The sequence below is a fragment of the Phalaenopsis equestris genome, unplaced genomic scaffold, assembly GCF_001263595.1.
Source record: "Phalaenopsis equestris unplaced genomic scaffold, ASM126359v1 Scaffold000041, whole genome shotgun sequence".
Taxonomy (NCBI): Eukaryota; Viridiplantae; Streptophyta; class Magnoliopsida; order Asparagales; family Orchidaceae; genus Phalaenopsis; species Phalaenopsis equestris.
The window spans coordinates 615,997-629,941 of NW_018164483.1; the positions used below are offsets into that span (position 1 = coordinate 615,997).

A 13,945-nucleotide genomic window follows, 5' to 3' on the forward strand; every position below is an offset into this window, starting at 1 on the left:
TTGTGACCTATGTTAGATTCTATGGGGATGCCCTTAGCGTTGCACTACACAACCGTCTAGAACTAGGTGTCTGCACTGAAATGGGAAACCGCTTACAGACGTTTTAAAAGTTTTTTACTTGTGATCAAATATGACATCAATGAATAGTATGTAACGATTGTTACTATAATATATTGATGCCACACTATGATCTGATTTTTGAGAAATGGTGAGTTTTACATGTTTAATTTATCTTTACTATTTTTTTTTTGAAATTTTGTAGTTGATTAGTTGCTCTATTTATTTGTTGATTTTAACAGTTTTGTTTTGAGCAAAATTTTAACTTACAAAAATTAAAGGTATTATATTCAAATAGTTTATCTGATTGTAGAGCAAATTTAATTATATTTCAAGCATATTTTACATATATTTATGAGCATCATAAGTAGGAAATTAATATATTTCTTTTTAGATTTGTCTTTCTTAAACATTTGGTATATCTATATATAATTGGGTTTTATGGAATCGCCCGGTATACATTTTATATAGTATTTTTATCGATGTGTTTTAGACATGTTTTAGTGGGAATATGATCATTGAAGATAATTTTATGTTTCTACAGACTTAAGAATGAGAGACATAAATATGTTACAACCCCTATAAATAAGAGGTATTAAATAAAAATAAAGATTTACGGATTCTCAGTCTCAGCTCTGCATTGGTTGGGGACAAGGAAAAAGCTCTCTTAACTTCTCACCTGGCCATTCACCTCTCTTTATCTCTCCAATTACCTTTCTCTTAACTGGGAGTGATTCAAAGACAAATCACAATTTAATAATTTCAGATCACATCAAAAATTTTATTATTTTAATTAAAATTTGTTAAATATATATTTTCTTACAAAGATAAGATGATGCACATGTAAAAATTAAAGTTTAAGGGTTAAACAGATCACATCAAAAATTTTATTATTTTAATTAAAAATTGTTAAATATATATTTTCTTACAAAGATAAGAGGATGCACATGTAAAAATTAAAGTTTAAGGGTTACGCATGTAAATAAATAAGAAGTAAGGGGCATATGTGGGTGAATCTTCATATCTTAAAATGCACGGATGCGGATGCGGTTCTACCATGCGTACGCTCCACCTCACGAACTTTGCAACTTGAAAATAAATTAACTACGACACACAAAGGCACAGATGTTCTTCGCTTCATAGAATGTAACTTGATTCTACACCGTTGGATTCTCGTTTAGATGTGTGCCCACACATCGATCACATATCTCCATGCAGATCCAAAGGATATAAATAATCCAAGTCTTCCTAACACAAATCTGAAGCAGCGTGGCTTCGGCCCCGCGGGTCCGGTCCCGTTTCCGTCCAATCTACTTCACTTCGTTATAGTCAGAAATATGTTTAAAAAGCCGGAATCATGTCATCAAAATGTCAAAAGTAACCCCACAGGACGAGGCGGTCCGATACCCTCCCGTGAGAACACACTTGCTCACCGCAACGCAAGCTCCGCAACACCAAGACAATCTTCAGGTCTCTTTCCTAACTGGGCCATACCATACCTTGCAGCTCTCCGACGGCGACGCAACGGCAAATAAAAACCGACAAGAATCTGCCGGGCCCGGGAGGCCATCCCGGTCAATTCGCCCCCCCTCAACTTTTAAAGCGAATAATAAAAGATTGTAACGCAGTGGCATTTTCGCTAATTATAGTTAATTATAGAGGCATTTATCGCCGTGGTCTCCAGCTTCCAGTTTCAACTTTCAACACTACGCTTCCTCTTCAAGAAACATGCTCACCAGAAACATAACGTCGTTTTCCCGGCAAATTTTGGCATACAGTGATTGTTGATTGATTGATCTGAGCTTGGCCGGAATGGGCGCCGGCGGCCACAAATCAGGTGACATTCTCACGGAGAAGACGGCGGTGCTTGGTCTACGCCTCTACGTTCTACTCGCACTAGCCGTTGCAGCGCTCCTTACAGGAGTCCTTATGGCGCTGCTTCTCTTCCTCCGATCAACTAGCCGGCGCCATAAGATGACACGGTTGAAGCACTCGTCGGGCTTGAGCCCGGCCTTTTCGTTGGAGATCGGAGATATAGGATTGGATGGAACTGGAAGCATTGGAGGAAAGGGGTTTGAAGGGAGTGAGAAGAAGGGGACACAAGTGGTTGTGGGAGAATGCTCTAGGTCTAAAGCAGGGGCTGAGATGATCGCGCAAATTGGGTGGGGGCGTTGGTTCACGTTTGCGGAGCTCGATGCGGCCACGAGTGGATTCGCCGATTGGAATGTGATCGGAGAGGGGGGGTACGGCGTCGTCTACAGGGGCGTTCTTCCGGATCTCTCGGTCGTCGCCGTCAAGAATCTATTGAATAAAAAGTAAGTTTCTGACTCATTGATGCCATTTTGGTGTTTACTTTTTCGTTTAAACTGGATTTTTAATTTCTTCCTGTTTCGAAGCAGATCTTAATTAATTTTATTTTTTATAGTTTTATTTATGGGGCTCTGTTTATCTATCATACTTGTGATGAAAAGAACTCTTCGTCATTTCCCTTCGCTAATTTTTGTTTGTCTAAGATTTGAAGTAAAAAAGCTATTCAAGGGATCTAGCTTTTGCATTATCATATTTTGCAGACAAACAGTCTATCTTGGATATTGGTTAGATTGTTATCCGAAATAAGTCCTATTGATTGATCTATGCGATCTTTCGTTCGTAGGAAATTTTCGGCACTTGTAAACTATTAACTCATGTTTGAATTAGTGCTAGGAAAGAAACCGCATCAGGTATCCTGATCAAAATTTAGCACGAGTTTTAATCTTCTTGAATTTGCTTTGAGATAAATATAGTAGATAAATAACCCATAAAACAACATGCTGACAAAGCAAATTCAAAAGTTTTATTAAGGCCCTCCTGATAGCCTAAATTTTTTTTTAAAAAAAATTGTCTGATCCTTCTTTTGTTTGGCTATTGTTTTCACTCTAAGTGGGGCTTTTGGTAGCATACTCTTAGCCGAATGTAGCCTTGGATTTAACATAAATCTAGCCAAACACAAAAAATGTGAAATTTAAATCCTACGTTCCATTAAATCAAATATTCGTCAGTTCAGTCTAATTTTAGTTAAATTCGAATTTATTAAATCCGATTCACCGGTGGAGCTAAGGGATTTGGCTCATGAGCGTTTCTTTGCAAAAATATGGATTTGATGAATCAAGATCTATTGAATTTACTAAATCTTACTTACCGTAAATCTGTGATGCAGCCAAACACCGCCTAAAGAAAACTACACTAGAATGATCTGCTTATGTCTTTTTTGAGGAAACAGAGAGTAGAAACATGCCTGATAAGTAAATATAAGCTAATTGAATTTATTTTTTTCTACATTACTTGGTCATTTACTTTCTTCTGCTTGTGATTGTGCATAGAGATTATGATAAGATTGAAAATGTAAGGTTTTGGTGAGGATCCGAATGCTGTATTTTGTTTGAGTGACTTGTGATGATGGGGTGGTTTGTCTACAACAAGCATGGTACTTCTCAGCATCATCAAAATTTATTGTTTTTTTTTTAATGTATATTAAGAATCATTTTTTACTTCGCAATCCTTGAACAAAATGATTTCAAAGGCTTAAATTTCTTTTATAGGGGTCAAGCAGAGAAGGAATTCAAGGTGGAGGTGGAAGCCATCGGAAGGGTGAGACATAAGAATCTCGTTGGTCTTGTGGGCTATTGTGCTGAAGGCCCTAAAAGGTGCATTTGAATTTCTATAGATTCTATTTTCTAACCTCAAATTCATTTGATTTGTCGCATTTGGCTAATTATTGGCAGTGCGCATTTGATTTCAGGATGCTGGTATATGAGTATATGGATAATGGGAATCTGGAACAGTGGTTGCATGGAAATGTTGGCCCCGTTAGTCCATTGACATGGGAAGTAAGAATGAAGATTGCCATTGGCACAGCAAAAGGGTAAGTTTACGTGAGTTTTTCCTTTCTTTTTTTTATTTTTTATTTTATAAATTTGAAATTAGGGCTGTGATGTTGTATGGATTTGAATGTTAGACAATAAAAATGTCATCAATATCTAAATTGGTTGTGTCAGAAAATAAAATGCTGAAATGAACGTGACAAACTAAAATGGATAAATTAACGAATGATAGAAATACTCCCATTGAGTGACGTGATAAATTCAAATGGTTAGAAAGATAATGAGAAGACACAAAGTTATATGGCTAAAATGGGTTCAAAATAATTTGTGAAAAATACATTTCACAACTCATACACCATTCAACTGCGTAATGATAAATTCAAATTGTTGGAATAAGGCTAATAATGATAACGATGACAAAATTACATTGTGAAGCTATTTTTATGTTTTTGAACTGGTGTTTTGGTTGCAGATTAGCACATTTGCATGAAGGTTTGGAGCCCAAGGTTGTACATAGAGATATAAAGTCCAGTAATATTCTTCTAGACAAACAATGGAACCCGAAAGTATCAGACTTTGGACTTGCCAAACTCCTCGGACCTGGTTCAAACTTTGTGACCACTCGAGTAATGGGAACTTTTGGGTTAGTTTAACGTCCTCCATGCACATCGCTAATTTGATTACTTTTACCAACTTTATGATGAATACTGCTCAAAAAGTGGTTCAAGTCCAGCATCCTTTTTTTGTCAGATTTACCTTCTCACTATCTTATTCTTAACTATACCATCACCTACGCATCATAGGTATGTAGCTCCCGAATATGCTTCAACTGGCTTGCTTAATGAGAGCAGCGATGTTTATAGTTTTGGAGTTCTACTTATGGAAATAATTTCTGGAAGAAACCCAGTTGACTATAGAAGACCAGCTGGAGAGGTGAGAATGGTTTGCTAGTAATATATTTAGTTTGCCATGGCATACCTATCCTCTTAATAGATGTCATTAACAATGCAGGTGAATTTAGTTGAATGGTTTAGAGGAATGGTTGGAACTAAACATGTTGAAGATGTTATAGACCCATCAATTGAAATTCAGCCGTCTCCAAGAGGTTTGAAGAGGACTTTGCTTGTCTGCCTCCGTTGTGTTGATTTGGATTCACAAAAAAGACCAAAGATGGGACAAGTAGCACACATGCTTGAAGGGGATGAGTTCCCATTTCGCCTGGTATAATTTTTTTGTAAACTCTTGCAACATAGCATAGCTTATATTTTAGTTTGTGCTCAACTGAAAGGTTAGTGTAGCTTACTTCCATGAAAAGAAACTAATCAGGAGAAAATGTTAACGAAGTAAATATACCCTAATTCCCAGTGTGTTTGATATCTAGTTGTAACTCAAAAGTAGATTATTGTTGATTATTGATGGATGTGGAAGTTATACTAGCTCATTATCCATGTAGGTGAGAGCTACCAATAAAAGAAGCGATTTTTATAAAACATAACATGGGGACATTAACCAAGCTACATAAAGAAAAAAAAAACATTATGAAAGAAAAGGATTTATAAAATAAAAAAGGTTAGAATGCCTGCAAAAAGGTACAATATATGGCTTTCGATGAAAGGTTTCCATTGAAAGGAAGTTATTGACTTCATTGAAACTTTATCTCCTTTGATTAAAGCAACAATTATATTATTAGTTCTTAGTATGATAGTTGCAGAAGACTTGCAATATGTCAAGGTGTTTTTTTTCTATTATAATCTAAAGGAAGGTATCTGTATGGTTCATTCTGACAAGGTTTGTCGTACATGAACAAGAAAATCTAGCTTGAAAGCCTAATAAAGGCATATATGATTTGAAATAAGCTGCACTCGAATTTGATGAATTCATGCACAATATTGCATTTCACAGCAGCACTGATGATTATTGTTGCAATGTATAAGGTATTGGAAAAGATTGTATCATTTTGGTTTTATATGTTAATAATATATTGATTGTAGATGTCAAATTCAACAAAATTAATTGTTATAATATGACTCTTAATTATTGTAATGACATACTTGTGATTTCCTTGTGAGCTTCTATGGTCTACTTGGAGGGGCCTCATCTATTCATAAATGGATGAAGGAGAGGTTTGTAGTAGAGGGGGAATAAGGCTACAAGGGAGAAGATAGGCTTGTAGGGAGAAGGCTACTACAAGGGAAGAAGATAGACTTGTAGAGGGGAGAGACCACTATAAGGAAAAAGATAGAAATCATACCAAGAAGACCAAGAAGACCAAAAAAAGGAAGGAAACCAGTCTAAGAAGAAGAAGAAGAAGGGGAGAGGCTTCAAGAATTGAGGGAGGAGTCTTAGATCTTGTATCGAGGTAGTTTCAAGGGAGAGAGATCAAGAGGATTGGTCATTCCTCAATGTAAAAGAAAGCCTTGTAATTCGTCTTTGCTTTAGCGGACTGCTAGTTGATTCACTCGAGGTCTATTGACCGAACCATGTAATTGTTGTGCTATTGTGTTTGTGTCCTTGTCACATTTTCTTCCTGTAGTTTTCTTTTCCCTATTTCTCCCCTTCTCTTTCGGTAGCCCGGGTTCTTGAAGAGAAAGGGTAACAAGATCGCAACCTGCAGGCAGGTGTTCGTTTCTTGGAGGCTCTGCAAGAACTGAAAGGCTGTCCAATTCTTTAAAGCTTTGCAGGTTCTTAGTGTTCTTGGTGAACAAAAGTTGCAGGAGTTCTTTGGAATTTTCTCTTGGTGTTTGGCGGGGCAAGAATTCACAATAATTGGCGCCGTCTGTGGGAATTTCAGCCACGATAATGGCAACCGCCAAATCCGACATCGAGAAATTCACCGAGAAGAACGACTTCGACCCAAGAAGAAGTTTTTTGGGCGGCCGTTCGGAGTGATGACGGCAGTTACGGGAACCGCAGGTTCGGGCAAAGAAGACTGCGGACAGGAGAAGGATTCGCGACAGGGGGGCTTCGATTCAGAATCGCGGAATTATCTCGCGACAGGAGAAGCCCGCTCGGCAATTTACGACTGCTTGCGAACAGAGGCTTCCGTAGTTCTGCGGACAGGCGGAGCATATCGGACCAGGCAGCGACAGATTCGGAGAGTCGGAGAGTTTTGCGCGACAGAAGGATTCGCCTTGCGATTCTGCCAGGGAGGCTTCGACACGGGCTCAGCAGAAGAGTTCGCGCAACAGGAGGTGCATCGCGGTAGGGTTCGCCAGGAATCTTGCAGGAGGAAATTTCGCAGGGGAGGAAGGGTTCGGTCTTTTCTTGAAAGCTGAAGAAAGAAGTTTTTTCTTTCCTTGGTTCTTCGACTGGAAGTAGAGGAACACATCAAGGGGAGGAATATTTCTTGTGCGGATCCTTATTGGAAAAAGAAAAGGAATCTGAGGAATCTCCTGCAGCTGAAGAAAGGAAATATTGGATATTTCTTTGTTGTGGAATGAATGCATGAAGGAATATTTCCTCCTAATTTTCTTGGGAATTTCTTTTGCTGGAGGCTTTTGTGCGACAGGTGGTGCTCGATGAGCGGTGTTCGCAAGTTTGTCGCACGAGGAGTTGCGGCAGGAGTTCGCAAGTTTGTTGCAGGAGTTGCGACAGGTGCAGTTTGTTGCAGGAGTTGCGGCAGGAGCAGTTTCGACAGGAGTTGCGGTAGGTGCAGTTGCGATAGGTGGTGCTCGACGAGCGTTGTTCGCAAGTTTTTTGCACGAGGAGTTGCGATAAGTGCAGTTGCGGCAGGAGTTCGCAAGTTTGTCGCACGAGGAATTGCGACAGGTGCAATTGCGGCAGAAGCTCGCAAGTTTGTCGTAGGAGTTGCGACAGGTGCAGTTGCGGCAGGAGTTCGCAAGTTTGTTGTAGAAGTTGCGGCAGGAGCAATTGCGACAGGTGCAATTGCGACAAGTGGTGTTCGGTCAGTGGTGTTCGCAAGTTTGTTGCAGGAATTGCGGCAGATGCAATTGTGACAGGTGGTGCTCGACCAGCATTGTTCGCAAATTTTGTCGCAGGTAGAGTCGCGGCAGGTGCAGTTGGACAGGTGGAGGGAATCTCTATTATGAAGCTTTATAATTAAGAGTCAATGTGGAGAATTGTTATAATATGATTCTTAATTATGGTAATGACATACTTGTGATTTTCTTGTGAGCTTATATGGTCTACTTCGGGGGGCCTCATCTATTTATAAATGTATGAGGGAGAGGCTTGTAGTAGAGAAGGAATAAACCTACAAGGGAGAAGATAGGCTTGTAGGGAGGAGGCTACTACAAGGGAAGAAGATAGGCTTGTAGAGGGGAGAGGCCATTATAAGGAAGAAGATAGAAATCAGACCAAGAAGACCAAGAAGAGGAAGGAAATCAGTCTAAAAGAAGAAGGGGAGAGGCTTCAAGAATTGAGGGAGGAGTCTTAGAGAGAAATCAAGAGGATTGCCCATTCCTCACTGTAAAAGCAAGCCTTGTAATTCTTATTTGCTTTAGTGGATTGATAGTTGATTCACTCCATGGATGTAGATCTATTGACCGAACCACGTAATTGTTGTGTTCTTGTGTTTGTGTCTTTGTCACATTTTCTTCCTGCAGTTTTCTTATCCCTGTTTCCCCACTCCTCTTTCGGCAGCCCAGGTTCTTGAAGAGAGAGTAACAAGATCTCAACCTGCATGCAGGTGTTCGTTTCTTGAAGGCTCTACAAGAACTGAAAGGCTGTCCATTTCCTTAAAGCTTTGCAGGTTCTTTGTGTTCTTGGTGATCAAGAGTCGCAAAAGTTCTTTGGAATTTTCTCTTGGTATTTGGCGGGGCAAGAATTCACAACATTAATAATCGTAAAAATTAATTATCAAAGGAATTTGACATAAATAACTTATGGGAAGCCAGAAAGATTATTGGAATGAGAGTAGACGAAGATAAAGCTTTAGATATTTTTTGAATTTATTGTAGCCTCAATACACTGAGAAGATTTTTGATAGTTCTAATATGATGAAAGAAAAAATAGTGATTACACTACTTACAAGTCACTTCAAGCTTTCACTAGAGCACAAATGAAGATAAAAATTATATGGCTAAAGTTCATTTATGAGTAGTTGACTCTTTGATGCATGTAATGATTTGCATATGATCAGATGCTCCTCATATGGTGGGAGCTATTAGTTAAAATATATTAACTTCAAGGAAATACGAAAAGATCATAAAGTGAATCAGACAGTACTTGAAAGATATAATTAATCACTTATAAAATTTTGAACGAATGTCTTGAAATAATAAGTATATGTTGATGCTAAACTAGGAGGAGACCTAAATACAAAAAAAAAGTTACTATGGGGTATATTTACTCCTCATTTGGCACCTATGTCTGTTAGGACTTATAGCTGCAGAAGATAATTACATCATCAGCAATAAAAGCTGAATACATAAAATCGTTGAAACCAACAAAGACTAATTTGACTGAAAGGCTATATAGAAGAATTAAACCAACCATAAAAACTAACACTCTATTTTGTAATAGTAAAAATGTCATTCACTTGATAAAAAATGTTGCCTTTCATTCCCAAACAAATCACATTCAACTCAAGTATCGGTTCATACACAACTTGCTTGAAGATCATATTTTAAAGCTTTTCAAATGAAAGGAGTAGAAATTATTTTCAGTATAATTACAAAAATAATATTTACTATGAAGTTGAGCTTTTTCATAACCTCAGTTATTATATATGAATGATGATATATATGTGATGTAAAGAGAGTTTCAGACACTGACCACTAAATAGGTATATTATAAAATATATCTTTTTTTGCGAGAAATTGTTAAGATATAAAGAAAAAAATTTCTTTATATAACTCAATTAAATTTCAATCTATCATCTTTTATTTAGCTTCTATAATTTATTATCTATCATCCTCTACCAAAAAAATACATTTTAATACTTACACAATTTCAACAATTTATTCATATTTAAATATTTACATCTTAAAGAAATTAAAACCACATATAATATCTATCAGTTTGCACTCTTCGGCCTTTGGATACATATTATTTGTGGTTCATCTAGTATAGAGGTTATTTTCTTGTAAAATATTAGCAACAAAAGCTTTGAGTTAACACTACTCAGGAAGCAAATATTTCTAAATTGCAATAATTCACATTTTACTTTGTAAAAGAGCAGTAAATAATAAAAGACCTTGCCCAGTTAAAAAAAGCGGAAGAGAAAACAATTTCATTTATTTTCATTTATTTTTGTTGTACTTTTTATTATTGGGAGTCACCATTTAAACATGTGTTTTTAAAAAATATTTTCAACCCATCATAAAGACAGACAACTATTTTCATTTTCATTTTTATTTCCGTGCACTGGCACATGGTATTTCCCTGCCAGTACCGTTTAAGGGTGACTGTCATTTGCATGCATACTTCATTTTATTTCTTTTCTTGCATTTAACATTTAAAAGAAATATTAAATTTTGCATTTAAAAAAAAACACTGGAAGATGGTAAAGATATGTGTATATAAGTAAAACTATTATAAATAATAGTATACTACCCACCTGTACGATATCAAATTATCATTTTCTTCAGTTAAAATCTAATTTTTTATGTCAAACATTAGGATTTTCTGAAAATTATTTGAATTAATTAAAATTTATATTTCATAATTTAATTTAAGTTAATTATTATTAATAACTTAAATATTTAAATATTTTACCTTATAAGCCTTCCGCCTTGCCCTGAAAATTTTGAACCGGGCAAATGAGAGTTCGATGGAACTCTCCCCTGCACTCACAGAGCTTTGGTGTGCCACCTTCCCTTCCCAATCGTTGTTTTCTTTTCCACATTCAACCCTACTGTCATATTAGGTGATTGCGTTCCTTCTTAGTGATTGACATAGGGAAAGTGATATTTTTATTTTTATCTTATTATTTATAAAACATTTATGCTGTACTTTTCTTTTAAATTTTTTGGAATATTTGGTTTGTACAGTTGTGAACACAGCTGGATATCATTAAATCATAAACTTGTGTCCACTCTGATGTGATCTTTGTTGTGTTCTTTTTTTTCATCATTATTTGATTTTGCTAAAAAATTAATCACAATCATAACAACTTTCTCCGTTTTTATCATCATTAAGCTTCTAATTTTGGTCCAGAAAAAAAAATTCTATATCTTTAAAATTACCATATTATTGAGGGACTTAATCTCTCTCTTACAATATCCTACATTTTGTTATCATCTTCCATATAATATGGGATATTTCCTGATATGAGATGAAGATTGGTACGCACATAAACTAAATCTTTAGCTATAATGGAGTGATTTTATTCTCATCATTTATTGTATGAATGCATGCTTCAATTTTTCACATAATAAGGGGAAAAAAAACCTCAACTAAGAAGTCTTATGACAGTAATTTAAAGAGAATTGATGATGCTCCATGAATCAACTATCACATTTTTGGATCCATCATCTTCCTATCACGAATAGATTCAAAGATTAATCTTCAAATTCATCGAGATATCCAAAGGATTTTGTAAGTACCATATTTATATTTATCTTTTCTTATTTGAAAAATATTGTTTCAAGCAAGTTTTTCTGAAATTTGATGTTTTCACATCTTTCTGAGTAGAATGTAATTTTCCTTGGATTTAAAGAGTAAGCCAAGCAATATAAAGATGTGTCACTTTTCATCCACTTATCCTTCAAAATGAAATAAGTAACAAATTAGAAACTTAAATCCTCATGATTTGGTATTTTTTCATGTTTATAAATTACTTATTTTACTTTTAATAATATTGAATCCGCATCTCATAAATCAAATACAAGTAATCTATATCCACAACTTTGAGCATATTTTAACTAAGCCTAGTAAAAGAAAGAATGTAATGGACTTTATCCCACCACTAATCATCTAATAATTTTTGTTTCACAAATCTTACCATTTCAGCATCATTCTCATGATAATATTAGAATTTCTCACTAATCATCATTATCTGAAATATATTTTAAAATTGTTTAAGCTTTCTTAACATCACAATATTTAGAGGAAAACAAATTGTAGCCAAAACAAGCATTCCATGTGGAGAAATTGTTCGAGAATAGAAAACCCTCATCGGATGACTAATAAAATTTTTTATCATAAAGCATCTCCATCAATTGAATTGATCCAATTAAATTTATTGTAAGTGATCTCATCAACATAAATATTTTTATAAACATAAATATTTTTGGCAGGATGAGGATATGCACAACACTAAGTGTCATGTTTGCTCAATAAGCAAACTTGGTATCCTACAAATTGGAGCATTATCAGTATTTACTTGAACAACATTTGAATGGTCAATTGTCATTATCATTTCTTTAATCAAAGTATAAATAAAGAATCTATAATTATATTTTCTTTCATAATTTATACATGTACTTAACATTAGTTAATTTTTGAAACAATTATAAAATTAATAAGGGGTCTCTTTTGGTTCAATCCCTCCCATGACATACGAAATTCCTTTTTCTTTCCATATTCTTTTTTATAAGTTCAAGTATTTTTCTAGTATTAAATCTCTCTCTTTGCAGTAATTTTGATCCAATAGTATTATATCTTGACAGCATATATCCTACAACATTATTTTAAGCAAAACCATTTGTATTTTTATAATGAGGATTTATTGTAAGACTACATAGATGCCCATCTAAAAAAAGCTTTCATTTAATTTCACCATTTAACTGTTCTCAAGCATGCATATTTAAATGCATTTTTCAAACAAATGTCTCCAGGATCGTTTTCTCTTTGGTTCGTATATTTCTTTTCTAAAAGAGCGTACATTAAAATTTAAATCCTCCATTCTAATAATAGCAGAAGCGTAATGATATGATCCAAAAGTGAATAAAGCATTTCTTCAGGTAGGCTTTTTTTGATCTTCTACTCAACATTTAGAGTAAGAATTGTCAAAGCGGTTGTGTATGCTGGTTTCCATGCATCAATGGAAGAGAGGTTAGCAGCATACACAGTGGACAGGGTAGGCGAGTAATTGTGTTGTTGTGATTTGCTGAAGGTTCCCGGGGGCTATCTGTATACTGAATGTCTTTCATTTAAGGGTTGTCAGCATGGTCAAACCATCAGTCAATCCAATTTTAAATTGGATAATTAGTCCTTAGGCCAGATTTGACCCTGAAACTCAAATGTTTCAACCTGGTAAGCTCGACGGATTTTTAGTTAAGAGGTTTGTTATTAGAATTTCGTTTCAAACTTATATGTAGACTAGACTGCACATCAATCTTATAGTTCATCTATTTTTGAGTTGGACTAACGCATCTACAACACCATCACAATTTTTGCCATTCCAAACTCATCTTGGTGAAGGTCACCTATCTTATCAGGAAGCCATAATAAAAATCTGTGTGCCAATGACTGGGGTTACCATTGCCGAGGAGAGAATTGGATGATAATATTCATTGAATAACAATGCCTATTTAGAGATGTATAGGATGATTATAAAAGGGGGAAAAAAACATAGATAAATGTAACCATGGGAGAATAAATGTGTTATAATAAGCATAATAAGGCTTTAGATATGCCTTCTTTATCTCATTGTACCACAGTAAGCATCATAGGAAGGTTTAGATCTGAAGTCATAATCTCAGCGGGATGCTGAACAGGAGTAGACAGGATTATATAAGTTTTAGGAGATGATGCTTGAGATCTTCTACAGTATACATATAGAAAAGGATGCCTTGGAAGTATTGGTAGCAAATAAAAGGATATTTTCATGGAAGTTGATGTCTTATAAATTGTACCAATGTTTGGTAAGTTGGTCATAACATTATGAAGGAAGCGCGCACAAATTGTTGGACATGTAAGTGGCTTGATGGTGGGTAGTTAGGGCTCGAGCATTGGATGCAGTAGTAGTAGAAGTTGTGGCGCAGGAAAATCTTTATGTAGCGAGCTATAAATGGCACATGATGTGCACGGGCGTGAGGCATGAGGCATGGGGGGCATTCAACATACATTGGTATGAAAGTAATGTCGGTTAAGAGAGGGGCAGGGGAGGGGACAAAGCCGGG

General features: G+C 35.7%; 1 protein-coding gene across 1 annotated transcript in view; it reads left to right on the top strand.

Annotated features, from left to right (window-relative positions):
* Positions 1-1,569: 1,569 nt before the first annotated feature.
* LOC110019058 (probable receptor-like serine/threonine-protein kinase At4g34500) overlaps positions 1,570-13,945 on the top strand; it is a 13,266-nt gene continuing 890 nt past the window's right edge. The window contains exons 1-6 of the mRNA XM_020716592.1: positions 1,570-2,372; positions 3,636-3,740; positions 3,836-3,958; positions 4,390-4,560; positions 4,721-4,850; positions 4,929-5,138. Of these exons, the coding sequence (XP_020572251.1) occupies positions 1,870-2,372; positions 3,636-3,740; positions 3,836-3,958; positions 4,390-4,560; positions 4,721-4,850; positions 4,929-5,138 (1,242 nt within the window). The 5' untranslated portion in view covers positions 1,570-1,869. The remainder of the gene's footprint in view (positions 2,373-3,635; positions 3,741-3,835; positions 3,959-4,389; positions 4,561-4,720; positions 4,851-4,928; positions 5,139-13,945) is intronic.